Consider the following 19,745-nt stretch of genomic DNA (forward strand, 5'->3'; position numbering starts at 1 on the left):
TTTGTTCTATTTCTCTCCACCTTTGATCCTGCTCCCATGCTCACTGGCCTCACCTATATTGGACTCAGGATCACAGTTCCCATACTGTTTTTTAATGCATACCTGCCAACTCATACTGTACCACCATGTCACATGATTTCGGCTTCCTTCACATGGTCACCCGGTGAGGAGCCCAAATGACATGGTGGCAGGTAAATCGTGCTGAAAACCATGGTAAACAGTGGATTTCCAGCTTGCATTCAGAGGTTGTAAGCAGTTGATGTCCATTTAAAGGGGTGAAAACACCCCCAGGACATTGGCAACAGCCTCAATGACCCTTTTTGTTTTTTTTGGGAGGAGCCGGCGGGCTTTGTGAGGGGCAGACTGCTCCTTAGATCGCTCTCGGCACCAGGCCCTTCCTCCTCCACGGCCCCACCCCTCCTCACACAGTGAAGTTATTTTGTAAGTTGGCAGGTATGTTAATGCACTTCAACTACTGTCCTGAACCTGGATCTGGCCTATCATGTTGGTCGCTTGGAAAGTGTTAGCATTACTAAAACAGAAAATGGAGATGAGAGAAAGGGTGCAATATGATTAAAGAGTTTGCATAATGGCTTTAGCCATGACATCCCCAGCTATGACTCGGGTGTTCCGAGGATCTGGCCTTCTGTGGCATCTTAAGGGCCTCCGGGAACCCAACTGGACGCTGACTGCCTAGCTGGGCTCATTTGGCTGGAGAACAGGCAAAACACCTTCCAGTGCTCCTACCACAGCCACTGAAAGATTGTGTTCTGCTGACAAGCTCACTTATACATATTACATTCAATTGTATTAGTTATGGAGGGATTTTGCAAGTCCTTTCTTATCCTTTCAGTGGCGTATCAAAGGCACCATGGTCTCTAATGCAAGCAAGGGAAATGGGTCGCGTGGTAAAGTTGTATGGAGGCCGTTGCTACATCTGCCTTTTGTTTCATAAGGAAAGGAGATGTTATATATCTATGTCCTATGTTTGTTAGTGAGTCATTTGGGGTCTGAAAGTTGAGCAGATAATTCCTTGTTATATTGTGTTATGTCGTAGATCATTTGTTAAGGACATGTACACCAAAAAGGTCTCTTGCTTGCTGCTCCTGGTGGGTTTTCCTATTGACCAACGTACATATTGTATACTTCTTCCCCATGGGCACACATGAATCTACAAAATAAAAAGGGAACAGCCATGTATACCTGGAATGTTATTGTAGTAATGATGACACAGTGAAATTGCCTAGTTCTACAATACCTGTGCTGGGACAGGTCTGCAGTGAACCTGTCTCCTCATAGCACTGATGCTGCACACCAAATTAACAATTTTCATGAGAAGATCTCTCCTCGGAACCAAGTCTGTTGAGTGCTAATGCACCAGGATGATTCATATAGTATTGTTTATAGCTTAAATGTGACATCCCCATGGAATAATGTGTAACTTCCTCGTGTTTAATTTCCAACTGATTAAGGGTGCCTATATTCTTAAAACCAAAAGCTGCGACATTTCATAAAAGTAGAAATAGGACTACAATTTCACATCACAGAGGGGCGCAGAATGACTTACAAGATATCACTCATCAACGTAGCAAACACAGACACAAAGGCACTAAGTGGCATAAATCAAATACAACTATTACACAGACTATCATAAGTGCTAATTAAATTGGTTTCTGAAAAGACTGGTACCTATTCCTGCACTGGAACTCATAAAAGCTTGTTCAGTAGAGCCTCTCGAAATACCTGAGACAAGTGCTTGATTTACTGAAATATGCCTGGACAGATAACCAAAACTGTCCATGCAAATCCGGGACGCCTGGTCACCCTAACCGGATTGACAACACAAAACAAATGTAAATACAAGACTTATGAGTGTGTAGCCTGCTCAGTCATGCATTGACAAATCATGGGGTGCTCAAAGGTACCTGCACACCTAGGTAAGACGCAGGTACACAAGGGACATTATTTACAAGGGCAAATTCAAGTCAGGGGTTTACTAAACATGAACTTGCACGCCCAGGTGGAATTAATCACCATTACACTTCCTCCAATATGGTACAATTCTCTTTATGGGTGGGTAAATCTGCTCACAGGAGCAGGCTGTGTGGTGTTGCTTACCTTTCAAAATAGGTGCACAATCACAGATTGAAGTGTATCGGTGTACACTTAGTTTTATTATATATATTCCCACCTTCGATATGGCAAGAAATTTGATCTCGTCAATATCCATGGTTAAAATGGAGATGGATAACCCAAAAAATTGTGGAGCTAGAGAACGGTGTTTCCTAATGCATAAACAAAACATTATCTGGAGACGAATCTACGACGTTATTCCGCCACCTTTTTCCCAGCTTGGAATCACAACGCGGTCGTTACAACGACTGCGTTGTGATTCAGCATACCACTACTCCGCAAGTCGGAACAACGACTTGCGGAGGGGGGCACTGGATGTTGGAATAGTATAATTTACTATTCCAACTGCAGTCTGTGCGGACACTAGGGAAGGTGCTGGATTTTAAATCCAACACCTCCCCCCCCTCCGCAAGTCGTTCTTCCGACTTGCGGAGTACTGATATGCGAAATCACAACGCGGTCGTTGTAACGACCGCGTTGTGATTCCAAGCGGGGAAAAAGTTTTGGGGTAAACGTTGTTTACCTCTGGAGACACAAATAAGAAGTTTAAAAGTGCAATAAATATTTGGACTGCTTTCATGTATTTGGGGCTGTACAACTGCTCAATTTCTGTAATAATAAAAATGAGCTGGGCCCAAGGTGCCTACAGGGAGAGGGGAGCACAGGCACCTGACCTCCTGGGCTTCCCTGAATAAACCTTTTATCCCAGACCACCAGTTCAGTTCATTGCCTTGAAGCTGTATGTAAATCATATTTACTTTCATTTTTTAGCCTCCTTCCAATACCTTTCTCCCACTTCTGCTTCCTTCTCCCACAGTCCCCTCCCAGAGGCTTTCACTTCCAGTTTAGCAACCGAATAGGTGATTGAGGAGAAGGGGCAAGGTGCAAATGTGTGTTCACAAGCTTGTCACTTCTCTGAGGTTTTCACCCAGTACGTGACCTGTGATCCCAAAAGGGCCCCCACTAGGACAACCAATGGGAGGGACGGATGGGGAAGGAGCGGAGAAGGACAATTAGGACGGGCACCCAATTTAGTTTCTCCAGGGCGCAATCTGAGAAAATGCCGGCCCTGCCCATAGCTATGGCCTTAAGTCCCTAACTGAGTGTTGTCACTTGTGCATCAGAAGACTGGCTCTGGAAATTATATGTAAATGTAACATCATCCATTCAATCCAGACAGCAAGTGTTGTCAAATAATTGTAAATTTATGTATCTTACTTTTCAACACGTCAGGTTACGATTGTATGAACCACGTGTACTTGGTGCTCAAAAGATCCCAAAGTGCACCAATTAACACAATTTTCCACACAAGTCTGTAGGAAGGAAAGGAATGTTAAGGAAAAATATAAACCATAATTCCATAACAAAGGGTTTTGTTGGGGGACATTATCTATGACTAAGGGGGTTACACTTGGTGTAGGTAGGTGGTTATTTTTTAATGCAGATGGTCTCTCTGTATGGGTTTCTCTATGAAGAGTTTCTCTGTCACAGGTTCTTTTTGTGGTTGGTTGGTGTGGTGTCTTCAGGTGGAATGTGGTTGGACTCCTAAATGTGGCCCTCTGTGAAGGGGGTCATGTGTGCGTGTTTGTGAGTGTTTCTTGGTAAAGGTGTCTGAGTTTCAGTATGAGTATTGGGGCTTTATGTAGGCAATATTTTAGATTAAGTCTCTGCCTGAAGACTTCACATATTAAGTAGCTACTGTGTGTTTCCAGAAGAACAGATTTGCACCTTCTGCAATGATGGAGTGCAGAATCTAACCCAATTATTGTTTGTTTGCACAGCCCTGAATATGCAACATCGACATTTTCTAGTACCTCTTTATTTGTGAGTCAAAATTTATGCAGAAAAGAATATTTTACCTTCTTCTAAGATCTCCCTTAAATTACCATACTTGGTAATGTATTTTTAATTTTTTTTAATAGTTTTTTTGAACACATTTTAATAGGAATGATTGTAATAATGATTTGAAGTGATTTGGTTTATTTGTTTGATTATATTGTTGACCTCAGTAGAGGTCTATATTAATAAAAAGTAGGTTACAAAGTAGTTTCTGTGAGGATGAATTGGTTTGTGTGGATTTAGTGGAAAACCCATCAGAGTTTCATGTTCCCTCTGGTTTTTATGTGACCACCTATCTTATCCACGTTTGTCTCTGGCCTGCGTAGCTACAGCTAAAGTCTGCCTATGTTAAGGTACAGCACTTTATTGTGCACATAATGTTAAAAGTGAAGGCCACTAGATGAACTGGCAAACATCTTATGATTAGGCTGCACTTGTAGGCAGGCTTAAGTTCACACACCATAATAATATCTGCATTAAGCTGGTCTGCAGCTACAATGAGACAAAGTGATACAAATAATTTTGATCAGAATAAAAATTACAAATAAGGTTTAAGAATTTCAAACTAGCTTATCTCCCGCAAGGTAGTATGTCTTAGTTAAAATGAAAACGATAATGTACCTTGTATAGTTACTCTATTCAGCAGATTAATTCCAATGAGCCACCAGTTTCCGCCAAAGTGGCAGCATTAGCAACCCAATCGAGCCCTCTGATACTTTAGTTGTGGTATGAATATCACATGTAACACTTGTAAGAGGTAAGTGATCTTTTTATTTTTCACTTTGACGTATTAACTTGCAGGAATATGACTAGCTTTTAGGTAGGATCCCATTACTCCTAACAAATAAGGAGTAATTAATGTATTTAAAAAAATAAAAAAATAACCATGTAAAAAGCTCTAGGTGGAGCCCTTTAAACCCTCAAAAATGTTTAGGCCTATGGAGAGGAGTGGCTTGATGGTGAAGCATGCCACCTAGGTGGACAAGTGCCTTCATCCTGTTTAGGAAAAATCTCACAAAGAACTCCTACCCAGAATATTTATAACTAATAGACTCAGTTATCCTCCCAGGGACAGATACTATTGGGTGGCTGCTTATCACACTTAACCAGCCATGTAATCTCTGATGGTATCCAGTGTCATATCTTAAAAGTCAGGTCCCTGCATTGATTACTGACTTAATACACATGCTCCCTTCATTGAAATTACTACAATAACAGAAAATCCTTTTACGTGAATTCACAAAAATATACATCCAGGCAAGTGGTTGTGAAACATTAGTTTACTGCTAATGTCTGCAGAGACAATATATTGACTTATAAATGGATATCAATGAGTAAAGAGGAGGTTTTTTTTAACCGAAGGGTTCTAGGTGCCATCAAATAGAGTTAAGTTCGTGTTGTCTGTGATGTCACTCAAAACCCCGAAATAAAGAACCTCATCACTGTTCACCCATCTATACTTTTATGTTTCACATGATCCCCCCCCCCCTCCCCTCCAAATCATCTGCACTTGCTTTCAACTACTACTGGGGGGGGGGGAGAGGAGTACTGAGGAACAATACATAAGATGGCATCTCCTGCCTGTCCAAAATAAAAAAGAAACCGTGCCCCCTGCCACCCACCCCTCATTGCCCTCTATGCTATCCAACCGTGACCTGCCACAGCTGTGCTTTCTGCCCTCAATCGAGCAGGGACAGTGCTGCACTGGCCGGCTCTTTATGACGTTGCAACAACGAGGTAACTATTTTGTTACCAACTGTTGCTACATATTAGCAGCAAATTATTGATTTAGAATCTACTGTTCACAATAGTGGTGCTCAATGACAACCGCGCATAACAACGCCTTCCTCCGTGTCATAATGATTTTTATATGTGTTTTTTTAAGAGATCTGAAATCTTCATTTCGAGGTGTGCACACATATGACACTGATAATGACCTACATCTGTATTTGACTGATGACAGACTAGTTTAAGAGCATGTGTAGATGACTGCTAACTAGCAACGTTATATTTTAACATGCATTGTATTTGCTGTCATTTTTTCACAGTGACCAAGATCTGCACTCAGTGTGAAATCGAGCAGAAATCTGAAACTATGAGGGTGCAGTTGTGTGCCAGCGACTTTGGTGAGTGTACATTTATGCTTCTAATCTGGTTTATTAATCGAGAAAACAGGCAATTGTGCTACGGATTAGCCTTGGACAAGGCACTTTGATCAAATGTGGACACAAACATATGTCATGATTGAGATTCTGAAGAGAGTAGAACAATTTGCAAATGTGACCTCAGTGTATCTCTGAAAGGGGGGTTTAAAGGTTGAGGGCAGTCATGCCGCCGCCAGTTTTACTCCTGTGTCCTTAACAAGCGACATCGCAGGTCTAAGGCTATTCCTAGTGATGGCAGTGCGACAGACTCCTGGAGACAAAATAGCCCAGCTGTGGAAATATGAGTACTCGAATATTCTCTTATATGCCAGATCATCACTCTGGCACAGTGGTTATTAACCTGCGGTCCGAGAGACCTACGCAGGGGGTCAGCGAGTGCTTAGAAAAGGAAATATTATTAACAGATTAATAAAGTGCATATAAATTAAGAAGCAACATGTAAAATTTTTAAAGTTCTGTAAATGAGGAGGAATCTGAATTTGAATTCTAAAAATGCAGTTAATAAACAGAATGTAATAAGGACAATGAGTGACCTCAATGGAATTTAGAAACGTTCCAAACTTCCCATTAAAAAAAAAAATATATATATATATATATATATATATATATATTACCTACTGGCGGTCGCCAGTAGGTAGTTATAGTTAGGACCACGTTTCCATAGGAAATCCGCAACATTCTATTTTGAATTACTTTGGCGCCGGTCGACGAATCCTCGCGAATTTTTCAAAATAGGTGGGGCGCTATGCTCCGCTCCTACCCTGAAAGTCTCGGGGGGATTCGTCAAGCGGGGGCTGAGATAAAAGGGGGGTCCCAAAACGCGTTTTTCCCATGCATTTTTCCATAGGACCTTTAGACAGGGCTACAGCCCGAACGGCTGAACAGAATTTAATGAAATTTGGCAGAGAGGTAGTCCCCAGGTCAAGGAAGTGCCTTTTGTAGGTTTGGTGTAAATCGGTTCAGTAGATTCTGAGAAAATAGCCTTTAAATCAATATATATATCTGAGCCAGCTTACGGTGCGCTTACGGTGCGCTTACCGTACGCGTACGGTGACGTGCGCGATTCTGATTGGCCGTTAGATCTTAGTAAACATTCGAATCGGTCCAAACCAGGAAGCGACGGCCGCCGACATTACAAAACATATATTTTACCTTTCACAACGATGCTCATCGTATGTTTCCTCCATGTGCGCACGGTGCGCGAAGCGCATCGTGCGTTCAGGGCCCATCTAGCGTAACGTAACGTGGACACGCGGAGCGCGAAGCGCACCGCGTGCTCACTGTGCGCGCACGGTGCGCGAAGCGCACCGTGCGCGCACGGAACGAACTGCGTTAAGTGGGCGCGCACGCCACAAATGGCGTAAAGTGAGTTAGCATTTAAAAAACCGTACAAATTCACTGAAAAAACCATAGGTTTCACACACGTTATAGTTAGGAATTAGCATTTAAAAAACCTTGCAAATTCAATGAAAAAACCATAGGTTTCACACATGTTATAGTTAGCTGGACATTTTACTGATAAAAAACCAATGAAATTCCCCCGTTATAGTTACTGTAGGCAACTATAACTCACGCGACCGTAATCCTCTGCTAATGACATATGTGTCTTTATGAAAAAAAAATATTTGTAATATATGTATAGCTAAAATTTAATGGAAGAAGACATGGGCAAATAAGTGTCTAAATACAGTATTAGCATCAGCAGAGGATTACGGTCGCGTGAGTTATAGTTGCCTACAGTAACTATAACGGGGGAATTTCATTGGTTTTTTATCAGTAAAATGTCCAGCTAACTATAACATGTGTGAAACCTATGGTTTTTTCATTGAATATATATATATATATATATATATATATATATATATATATATATACATATATTTTTTTATTTATTTTATATATATATATATATATATATTTGTTTGTGAATGAAATAATACTTCATCTTTTGTGTATATGTTTGATAAATGCTTGTTTCTGTTTTTCTTGTGAATTGTTTTGAGCTTCAAATAATTGAAAATGCTTAGAACAGGATTCACTGGCTTCCAGTTACGACTCAATGAGGGTCCCCGGATTCTAAAGCTGAGTCAGTTGGTGTCCCTTGGTTGCAGTAATGATTAGTTGGGGGTACACAGAAGTCAAAAGGTTAAGAACCACTGCTCTTGCATATTCATTTGTACCAATAAACATTTATTGTGCATTTCCTTTTCTTTCACATTCTATCCTTTGAATGTGAGTCGTATAATGACTTTTAAAAACACTTCTGACTTAATTATGCATGTCATGATTTTTAATCTCTAGCACTCTCCAAAAAGTATGGATCCAGTTATCTTTTGGGGACAGAAGTGCTCCCCGTCCTGTGGGTGCCCCATATCAAGACCATTGTTTACTTCAAAGAGCAGTCTCTGAGATCTTAACATTCAAATGTGAGGCACCCTGGAGACACATCGCGGATGCTGGCATCTTGCAGCATTTTCCCTCGATGATCAAGGAGCTACCAATTGGGTCCTAAACTGTATACTTGACACCAGTAACTTAAACTGGGTCCTAACTGGACACCACTGATGATCCAATTTCCATGCACAAATGACTGGATTACTGGAACTCAGTAAAACCATTCACAACGCCACTGAATTCTTTGTGGTGGGGTCCTAGTTTCTAGGGGAGATTTTTGGCTTTCTTCTTTTTGGACACTTTGTTTTTTATGCCTAAAACTCAATATCTAAGGCTCCACCCTCTAAGTACTCTAGCATGGTATCCAGGACTGGACCAGTACATAGATTTTACTGCCAAATCCTGCACCACTATAACCTCAATTAGGCTGAATGTCCCGAGAGGAACAAACTTGCAAGAATCAGAGACTCAATGAATTCTCAACCCAATTGTAATTCCAGTTGAGAAAATCCAGAAAACACTTTGTGAGAGCTATAAAATATATGGTGTCCACTGCAGAAGATGCTTGCGCCTAATGGTGTTTTTTTGTAGATACCAAATTATTTCCCCCACCTGGTAATAAATGCCCCAATCTTCTTTAAAGTTACAGCCCTGACTGGTCATTGAAGTCACGAAGTGGCATATGTTGTGACACACTCTATGGGAGTTTCTAACCGTTACCACTTCCTGGAGTCAGCCTAGACTGCACATCCTTACTACCTGGAGAGAGTGAAGTGCACAAAGTTAATACATTGGTTATCCAGTTTAAGGGCAGTGTTATTACGGACCTATGGCGCTAATGGTAAACATCTATACATAGGAAGAGTATTGTCCAGTAACTGCTGACAGCCTAGGGTCACACACAATGCCTTAAAATGATGTAAAGCCTCTGCAACTTAGTTAGTTGGTTCTAAAGGATTAAAAAGCTAATCACACAATAGGTGGTCTGCACACTGGTGGCAGTGGTATGCAACCGCCGGTGGTGCCTATAGCATGTTAAGTAGGCAGTATAAAAACAATTGATGTCTACACTGATTCAGTCAAAACCACTGATGATTGAGTGTGCATTCTTTACCATTTTGTTAGCTCGTTTTTCCAATTAAGGGAAATATCCAACCACATGCAAACAAGGCTTAGCCCGACTTTAAAAGGGACAGTCCAGACGGAATGATAGCTCCAAACCCCCTGAATAAGAGTGCAAATTATTTTTTTCAGGAATATTAATATCCAGTACTGATAAAATGCAAGTTTACATTTTGCATATCCTATCAAAATCTCGAACTTTACCTGTGATGACCAGGCTTAGACTCTTGGCAGATGGCAGTGCGCCATTTGCCATGATGCCCCACAAGTGCAGACCAGGCTACAGGACGCCCCTGCACCTTAAAGGTTTTTTAATCTACATTAGAACATTGGAATGCTGAGAGCTTCGAATGGCCGGTAGAAGCCCAGAGCATCAGCATTCCAATGTTTGTTTACAGCTGTTGCTGTGAACAAAGGTCTCACCGAGCCCAAGGGGACATCTGTCCCCTCGGGCTCCATGAGGCCTTTGTTTTACCAATTAGAACATTCTGCCCTCTAGGGGTTGAATGTTCTAATAGCCTTAGAGCCCTCCGTAGCGGGCGCTACTGGCCATTAAAGGCCTGCACCCCAGTTAAAGGTCCACGCCGAACGCTACTGCGGGCTCTCAGGCTATATTATTTCTTCACTCTTTTCCTCTCTTAACTGATGTTTGCATGTGTTCACCTCTGCAACGATGATTGCTACCTCTTCATAAGTGAATAGTGCCGTGTGCATCCGCACATCTCTTCCTTCTGTCTTCTGTTTCTCTCTAGGATGTTGCCAGAATCTTTCCTGTTGCTTTCCCCAGACTTTCTATCCACTCTCCATGTTCTTTTTGCGAATATGTCTATGGTTCTCTCTCCTGGTCATTGGTGTGTTTGTATTTGTTCTACCATGAAGCAAAGGAATGTTCTGATGTCACTTGGCATGTCCTTCCTTCATCCCAGGAATTTCCTGTGCTACTCTTTACATTTCACACTCTCCTACAGATTGTGAAGCTTGGTAAGTTTTGAAGAAGTCTTCCTGAATTTTTCAGAGGGAAACCTGTGCAACTTTGCACCCACTGTTCAAAATGTGCTTTCTAAACAGAAGCGGATACAGATATTTATTTTTAACATTGTTTCAACCCGTAATAATCTGGCTTTTAGGGTTAGGAGAAGGGTGATGATTAGATGCTTTTTTGGGTCTAGGGATGGGTGACATAACGGGATAGTAAGGGTACTTAGGGTTCAGAGACGTTTAGCATTAGGGGTGATTCAGGGTATTACTGTTTAGGGATAAGAAGCACAAAAAGGGTAGTAAGGGGTTATTAGGGTTCAACGGAGGGTAGCAATAAGGAGATGTAAACGGTTTTCAGATTCAGAGAAGGGTAACGTTAAGGTATAGTAGGGTTTATGTCTCAGGTAAGGGTAGCATTAAGGATTAGTTCAGGGTTAGGGGGGGTTCAGAGATTGGCAGAGTAAAGTTAAGTACTAGTAAGATTTTTAGAGTTCAAAATAAGGGTAGCAAGTAGGGAAAGAAAGGGTTTTTAGGTTCAGGGAACGGTAGCATCAAGGGACAGTAAGGTGTTTGTAGGCTTCAGGGAAGGGTAACCTTTAGGTGTAGTAAGGAGTTTTAAGGATTTGGAAAGGGTGTTGTCAAGGAGTAATAAGGGGTTTTTAGGGTTCATGGAAGGGTGCTTAAAGGGGGTAGTAATGGGTTTTAGGTATCAGGGAAGGGTTAGCATGAAGTGTTTGGGGTTTTATGGGTACAGGGATGGGAAGCATTATGGGGTACTAATAGTTTAATAGGGTACTGTTTGATAACTTAAAGAATGCATGTGACTTTTAAAATTTGTTTGAGAATTTTGATAGGTAATAATGAAAGATGTGACTTTATTACCTCCATAGTTTCAACTAAACTTTAATGTAGGGGACATTTTAAAAGTTAACTTTATCATATACAGCTCTTAAACCTATTTTGAAAATATCCATGTAAAAGCAACCCTTGTCAATTTGTCAAATGGATGTAAATTACGATAATGCAGAGGCTTCATCTAAGGATGGTGTCATTTTCCTTAGGTTGGTCATCAGTAATCCTCGTGTGTTTGCCTGTCTTCCACGAATGTATTGTCACAGGCGCACTAGGAAGGGCTTCGCAGCAGCCTCTACGGGTGTGCGGTTCTAGATTCAGGTATACAGAAAGGGAAGGGAAGGACTTGGGGGAACGGTGATTGGTGGGCACAGACTGACGAGTGGCAATAGCATTTTGAGTCAAGGGTGCTAGTATCATGAATGACACAACGTTGATCATCACAGACGAACTTCCATAGATCCTTTGCGGCTTTCATACTTATGGCTACCCTCCTCTCCGTGTACAAACAAACCTAGATTTTAGGTGGTTTTATTTTAAATGCTATCAATATGAAAAGAGAGGAGATACAGGAGTGACCGGCATGAGTTACCGGCAGGGTCCATCAAAACAAAATAGTAGTTACTTGTACTCACTCGGTCTTTCTCAAAACAAAAAATATGAAACTATGTGTTGGTAATAAGGTGCCACCTTCTGCCAGAACAGGGGGCGGAGTTTGGCTATTTAATCATTTACGCCTGTGGTGTCCCAGCAAGTGAACCTTTCCAGTCCTGACTTTGCGCACTCATTAGGCAAAAGGGAGCAAGTACAAGTGCATATCAACTCTAATTTGACCTCCAAATGGCCTCTGTTGCTGCAACGTGTTGTCTATTGGCACACACAGAGAGAGCACTTTAGCTCCCGCCAAATCCTGGAGGGCTTATGCAAGTTTTCTGAAGCTGCTGAAAACACTATGTGAAGTAGAGATGAGCAGCGGGATTAGAGCCCATTATAAAATTGCTTTTTTATCTTGCATTTTTTGCTTGACTATTTTCATTCTGTTTGGAAAATTAAGGCTAGTTTTAATAAGTTGATTCTCCTACAGGCTTATTAAAACTAAAAACAGATGCCTCTAATGACAGATTTATATAAACATAATCCGAAGAGAGCTCCAATAATTTCCAGTGCAAAAGCCAAATATGCAACAATAGAAATTGACAGTATCAACATCCTGATAAGAGGATAACAGTGTTGAAAACAGTCCCATGGTGCAGGGAGCGACACAAATGTTCATCATGCCTTGAGCTGCTTTGTGTACACGACAAAATCAATTAAAGGAAATAGCCTACTAGAATTTGCTTCTATGTTTGAATCTAATTATTGAATTACCAAACCAAATGTATGTATTCATTCAGATTTTTGCAGAAGTAAAATTAAGAATGGAGTACTGTAAGAACCGTATTACATTAAGATACAGACGAATGGTGAAAAAGTTAGAAATCTTTAAAAGTCGAATTTCTGCCTATCACTGAAGAACACTGACCATTCATTCACTGACTGAGCTGTGAAAAACTCTTCTTTGATTCTTAATTAATTTTAGGTAAAAAAAAACCTGACAACATTTTTTGCAATGTTTGCAAACTAGAATCCATACCTACACACTGAGTCCTAGATTTTCTAAGCCTTTGTGTTTTCCTTGCAGCCAGCAAGGACAACGCAAAGGTATCCCTTCCTGCACAAATACAATCCTGCAGCATGGCACAAAGTTGTCTGCGCTAGATGGTACCCAGTACACCTGCAATAGCAGAGAGCAGAAGTGTGACATATCTTAGTAGGCATGGCTTATTCCTGCTCTTTCAGTTCCACGTAATGCAGAGCAGCAACTTTGCCGCCTGTCGTGTGTTGCGTGAATCAATAGTGAATATACCCCTGGATGTTCTTCAAACAGGAGGTGGCACAGCATGGATCCCCTCCCCATGGCATCTGTAAGAAAGTGGGTTACTGGTTGAGAGGGGGTAGCGGAACCCTACTCGAGCAAAAACCACAATTCTTTTCAGGGTGAAATCACAAGCAAACCACAAATTAACCTGTGCTCAACCCTCTGGAAGCTTGGCACAGAGCAGTCAGGCTGAACTTAGTGGAAAGTATTTGTGAAGCACTTAAAACAGTAACACAGTGGAAACACATCACAATTGGATCCCACACCAGATTAGACAAATAAAGTAGAATTTAACAATTAAAACCAGACCAAAATGACAAAAAATCCAGTCAGTAGAACCAGAGATGTGCAGTTTGAAATATTTAGGTGAAAATAGTGCCAAACTGCCACTCACGATTGTAGGAAAGTGCCCTTTGTGTAACGTGACCCCCTACTTTTTGCCCCATGGACTCTGAAGGTGCACTGGAGCCTGCTGCCTAGGCCCCAGTGTTAGTGCTCTCTCCCTAAAAATGATATGTGAATTGGTAACCCCAGTTGTCAAGGACTTTAACCCCTTTATAAGGCTCTAGTAAATAGTACAAGTGGTACCCAGGGCCTGGGTGTTCAAGGAGTCACCAGGATCTGCTGTTTGTGCCGCCCTGAGCGACCCAAGTAAAATAATGACAGCAGTCCTGCCATTACAGACTGCAGGAGCAGTACAAACTGCTTAAACTCGACTTTGCCCTCACCATGTATGACAAGATCAAAGCACTATCTTAATATATGCCAGTCACACCTATGGTAGGCTGCCTCAGCCCAGGAGGCAGGATGCAGTATATTAAAGGTAAGGACATGTTGGTGCAAACTTGTATGTCTTTTTAGTAGCCTTTTCCATTAAAGACTACAATAAGTGATCAGCAGTCAATAGGATAAGATGGGATGGCACCCGGGTACCCCCAAGCTGTGGCAGTGCGTCCATTGGGGGTGCTGGGGCGTTGCCCCACTAGCCACATCACCCTTATTTGTGCAAGCAAATGAAGTAAATTAAGCAATTCTGAATTCTCTCAACTCCTCAGCTGCTGGGACATGCACGCACAGCAATCGGCCGCTGAAGGGGGTGGGGGCGGGGCTACAGCAGCACTCAAAGCAGTTTGAGTGACAGTCAGACTGTCACTGACAAGAGCGGTGCGCAGTGCGCATGTTTGGGTTTGGGCTGGTCCTTTTTACGACCAGCCCATACATGTGCACTGTCAGCCACCTCTATAGCTTCAGTAGGGAAGCGAAGGAGGGGGGAACCCGAGAGACCGTCGCAGCTCCCGGTCTCCTAGTGGGCGGACCGTATCCGTGCCCTAGCCAATCCTGGCGCTGCTAATACAGCGTCTGGATTGGCTGGGAGTGAGACACCGGCCGCGCTGAAGTTGTCCATGCTCCGGACCGGCCCAGACCTGTTCCTCTGTAGTCCGGACCGGCCTAGGAACTGGACGCTGAGACGGCGTGGGATCGGGAGCAGGTTCGTTTTTTTATGTTACCCCGCCCCCCGTAACACCTCCCCGCGAATTGCGAGCCGCGACTGGTCTGCCGCCTTCCGTGTGACAACCAATGCTTTGATGGCCACTGCTGCCTGATTAAGGGCACCGACTGAAAAGCACATGCTCCTGGGAGATGAAATTGAGTTGTTCTGGTTTCAAATCAGGGCAGGTGTGGCGTTGAATTGACGCGCGCTTGCTGGCTGGGTAGGCGAAGAGGCGCTACGACAAGGAAGGCCATTGGCAATTGACAGAAGACAGCCCTCTCGGTCTGTCAACATTAATTTAGTTTCCCGGATTTGGCTGAATGAGAGGTCAAGACAGTTGTCAAAAGAAAACATGATAACAAGAGGAGCAGGGTTCGAGGCGAAAAATGACATAATTCAGGATATTTAAAAAGCCTGCATGTGTAATAAGCACATCTCCAGGCAAGGGGAAAGCAGTCCTTCTTGAGAACTAATGAACTGTGCTTTCCATCTCTCTTGGATAGATAAGGCCCTGCAGAGGCAGGGTGCAAAGTGGCAAGAAAACAGCTAGGAGTACAGCCACAGCTCTTTCTAAAAACAAGACCGGGTACATAAATACGAATCAAAATAGCAAATACAAAAATGTCAAATGACGAGTATAGGTTTTATGTATCTCAAACAGGCAAAAGTAATTAAAGATATGATTCTTATTAGGACACAGAGTATTCCTAAAAGGACGACAAGCTAATCGTAAATACCGGTACTTGAATTAGTTTTATACCAGGATTGCTTCTGACATACCAATGTTTGCATCACTTCCCGAATACAGGAATGGGTATAATAAGATGGCCCAACTGTGGGCAGCAATTGGGAAGAGCATGACAATACTGGCTGACGTCACGTGTCACACGTTATCTGCTATTCACTCTGTCTATCGATGACAAGTCGATCCCACTCACCGAGAGCAAAGTGAGCTTAAATTCCCTACCCAGAGGGGGTCTCAGCTCGTTCGCTGCTCGCGCCCACCAAGGGGTTTGCAGCCTCCCTGGGACGTGGGGATCGCACCATCAGAAGGCTTTGTTGCATTTTGACGACTATTTCACAAGCAGTGCTGGGCACTTGGCTCCACCCCCAGTGTCATTTTAAGGATTTTGGGGCCCCCAGGCAAGACAGATTTGTGGACTCCTGTACAGAACAAATTTGATTTGAAGTACACATCCCCTGCTGCTTCAATCATTCGTGATGCCAAACAATTCAAAATCAAATGTTAAACTTTATCCGGGTCACCCAAGAACAGTTGAAATATGTATTTCCCTGGACCCAAAAAATTATGAATAGGACACAAGGTTAAAAGAAGAGATGGGCAGAGAGAGTGGTTTAGATAGAGAAATAGGATAAAGGGATTTGTGCAAGCTAATAAGTTAAAGTTAAAGTGAAAAGCTCTTCTGAATACCCCGTCAGAGGCTGTGTCTCGAGACTTGCTTCTACAATATTCCCTAGTCCCTACGAATGAACGGACCTTTGTTTAAGTTCACAATTCAGTTTGTCCTTTAATCAGTGCGTAATGTTTTGTCACGTCATAGTTATGCTCACTCGCTAAGAGTTTCTGCTCATTCCGAGCACGACTGGAGCAGTTCTCACCTACAGGAGTAGCCCCACAAGACCAATCAGCACCGCTGCCCGGCTAGGAAGCCCCAGCACATCCCGTGGCCGCAGAGGAGGGAGAGGCGCTGGCCCCGGGACTGCGAGGACCAGCACACAACAGCTCCAGCTGGTCCTCTTCCCGTGCGAGCCGCGCCCCCTCCCAGTGCCACGCCCCCACCTGAGCGCAATAACTTCTCGCGGCACCCGCTTCGCGGGTGCCACTCGCTAAGAGTTTCTGCTCATTCCGAGCACGACTGGAGCAGTTCTCACCTACAGGAGTAGCCCCACAAGACCAATCAGCACCGCTGCCCGGCTAGGAAGCCCCAGCACATCCCGTGGCCGCAGAGGAGGGAGAGGCGCTGGCCCCGGGACTGCGAGGACCAGCACACAACAGCTCCAGCTGGTCCTCTTCCCGTGCGAGCCGCGCCCCCTCCCAGTGCCACGCCCCCACCTGAGCGCAATAACTTCTCGCGGCACCCGCTTCGCGGGTGCCACTCGCTAAGAGTTTCTGCTCATTCCGAGCACGACTGGAGCAGTTCTCACCTACAGGAGTAGCCCCACAAGACCAATCAGCACCGCTGCCCGGCTAGGAAGCCCCAGCACATCCCGTGGCCGCAGAGGAGGGAGAGGCGCTGGCCCCGGGACTGCGAGGACCAGCACACAACAGCTCCAGCTGGTCCTCTTCCCGTGCGAGCCGCGCCCCCTCCCAGTGCCACGCCCCTATTATCAATCACAGCGTAAAGGCGGCCCCCGTAACGCGTATCGCGGGACGCGTGCGGGGCGCAGTCCGGGGCGAAGACCGGACAAAGAGCGGGCCCTCTGAGGCCCTCAGAGACACGAGGAGACCGGACTGGGGGAACTTACTAACTTTATTGCCCACTAACCGTGAGTCCTTTGTTCGATACTGTTAGCAAAAATATGGCTGAGATTGTAGCTACTAATCCTCCGGCAATAAATGGTGCCCCGACCAAAGGCACATTGGTTGATTATTTTAAAAAAGTTATTGTACCCACGGACAAGGAGACTACGCTTGCCGAACGAGGGGCCGAGCGACGTCGCTCTATAGAGTGTATTAAAAATAGGACATTAATGGACAGTACATCTCCTTTGACTTCGTCCCTCATAGTGTTAAGTCCTCCTACCTTGACGCAGGAGGCGTTAGCTATGGATAATGTCCCTGAGCTGCTTAGATCTATTGAGTCTACACCCAGCAATTTTAATTTGTCACCAGTTTCAACTGCTTTGCCCCCTTCCAGTACTATTACTTTTGATAAGGAAACTGATATTGTCACTATTCCCTCTGAGTCTAAGGCTAAGTCGTCTAGCAAGAAGGCAGGGAGGGCGTTGGTGTCTAAAGCTCCAAGGCCCCCTCCGCCTAAGAGAAGAAAGAGGTTAGGCAACTTGCCAAAGGGTAAGATCAATCACACTGATTTTGGCAAGGGCCCTATGCAAACTGTGGGCATAGCATCGCTGACAAAGGTTCCATCATTGCCATTAAGAATACACGATGTGGCCTTAATATCTTCTACCTCTTTGGTTCCCCCCCCCTCCTGACCTGTCTCGTTCTTCGTTGCTCCTACCTGATTTGGGTACAATGCCACAATATCTTGAGAGCATCGAGAAATTGATAAGATCATTCATTCTGCCCATTATAGAACGACTAAAAAATATAGAGTCACGACTGGGGAATCTAGAATCTTTAATCATAAAACACCCGGGGTCACGGGAAGATCCGGCTCACTTACTCCCGCCCCCCCCTATGGTTTCAGATGCACCTCTTACTCATACTAGGACTAATGAGATAGGTAGCTCTAATTCCCAGCATAGGGACAAGCCGCTTGACACCACAACCCTGCAAAGTCATCGCCAACACGAAGAGGGTGAATTAAGGAAGGAAATAGCAAATTCCATCTTAGTAACGTCCCCAAAGGAGAGGGGTGAGAATCATCACCTAGCTAGAGCAAGAGACCCATATAGCCATCAAGTTAACTTACCCCCAGAGGCGGTACCATATGTGGTAGTGTTAACAGAAGTTCCGCCTCTGGCAAAGGGCAAAAATGAGGGCTATTACGATCTAAAAAATAAAACCATGCACTGGCTTAGGACTAACAGACCCCTCCCCCCACAACATCAATGGGGAGATATTGCATGTCCGGAGACTTCCTTGGCTAGGTCGCAGAATCAAGGATCTTGAAGGGGATGCAATTATCATCAACTTTAGAGACCCCAGAGCAGTCAAATACATCTTAGACTACCCCTTGGGTTCTACATGGGGGGTCTATAAATCCCCGTGTACTATCATACTTCTACCCAAGATCAACAGTCTCTTATAATGCATACCCCAGGGCTCCAGTAAAAACAGTGACTCACCCTCACCCATTCCTAGCAACTTCTGTTCCCCAAGTTCAACACTGTAACATGTACGCACCCAGTTCTGTGACATACGGAAATGCAGCAGAATGGGTTACGGTTCCCCCTGGGAATCACAGACTTGGACCACGGAGGATGAACTACAGGCTACCATTTACTCCTCTCGAAGTTGCTAATAGATTCGGGGCCCTATCAGGAGTCGATGACTGCGACTGACATAGTACTACCTTTGACTATGGGCTTAGCACACAGGGCGACCAGTTTGAGGATATGGATCTGATTCCCAAATTGCTGACTTCTTGTCCAAATAATTTTACTTTCATTGGGCCACACTTGTCCTTACCGGTGACTCATACAGTGCCCCTGGAATATGTTCCGGCGGCCGCAGACGAATTAGCTATAAAACCTTATCGTTCCGCATACAGGGATGAGAGGGTAGAGGTGGAGGGTGGTTGCTCTTCTGGAAAGACTAAAGTTCTACAGGGGTCCTCATCTAAAGTACGAAGTGAGTTGGGGGTCTGTGCCCCACCAAGGACGGTAGAAAGCACTCTGTATGAGATTTCTATGCCCACAAACAGGGCCATGAGGCCACTAGAGATACTGTCATGGAACGTGGCTGGGCTCCCAAATAAGCTAGGCAATACTGACTGGGAAACTTTTATTAAAGAACATGATATATGCATGTTCCAAGAGACGTGGGCCAGAGAAAACCTTTGCCACCCCGGGTTTGCAGTTTTCAATATTCCGGCTAGATGGGGTGGGAAGGGACGCCCGTCTGGAGGACTATCAACATGGATTGCCTGTCATCTAGGCTGTACGGCCGAGGTGGTAGAAACAAATTCTCTTGACATCCTGTGTG

At 44.0% G+C, this 19,745-nt stretch overlaps 1 protein-coding gene across 1 annotated transcript in view; it reads left to right on the top strand.

Moving 5' to 3' along the window:
- Positions 1–19,745, top strand: part of SFRP5 (secreted frizzled related protein 5) — a 120,862-nt gene that overhangs the window by 50,544 nt on the left and 50,573 nt on the right. Inside the window, exon 2 of the mRNA XM_085606349.1 lies at positions 6,021–6,098. Coding sequence (XP_085462475.1) covers positions 6,021–6,098 — 78 coding nt within the window. The remainder of the gene's footprint in view (positions 1–6,020; positions 6,099–19,745) is intronic.

Source organism: Triturus cristatus, chromosome 1_2 (assembly GCF_964204655.1).
Source record: "Triturus cristatus chromosome 1_2, aTriCri1.1, whole genome shotgun sequence".
In the NCBI taxonomy this organism is placed as follows: Eukaryota; Metazoa; Chordata; class Amphibia; order Caudata; family Salamandridae; genus Triturus; species Triturus cristatus.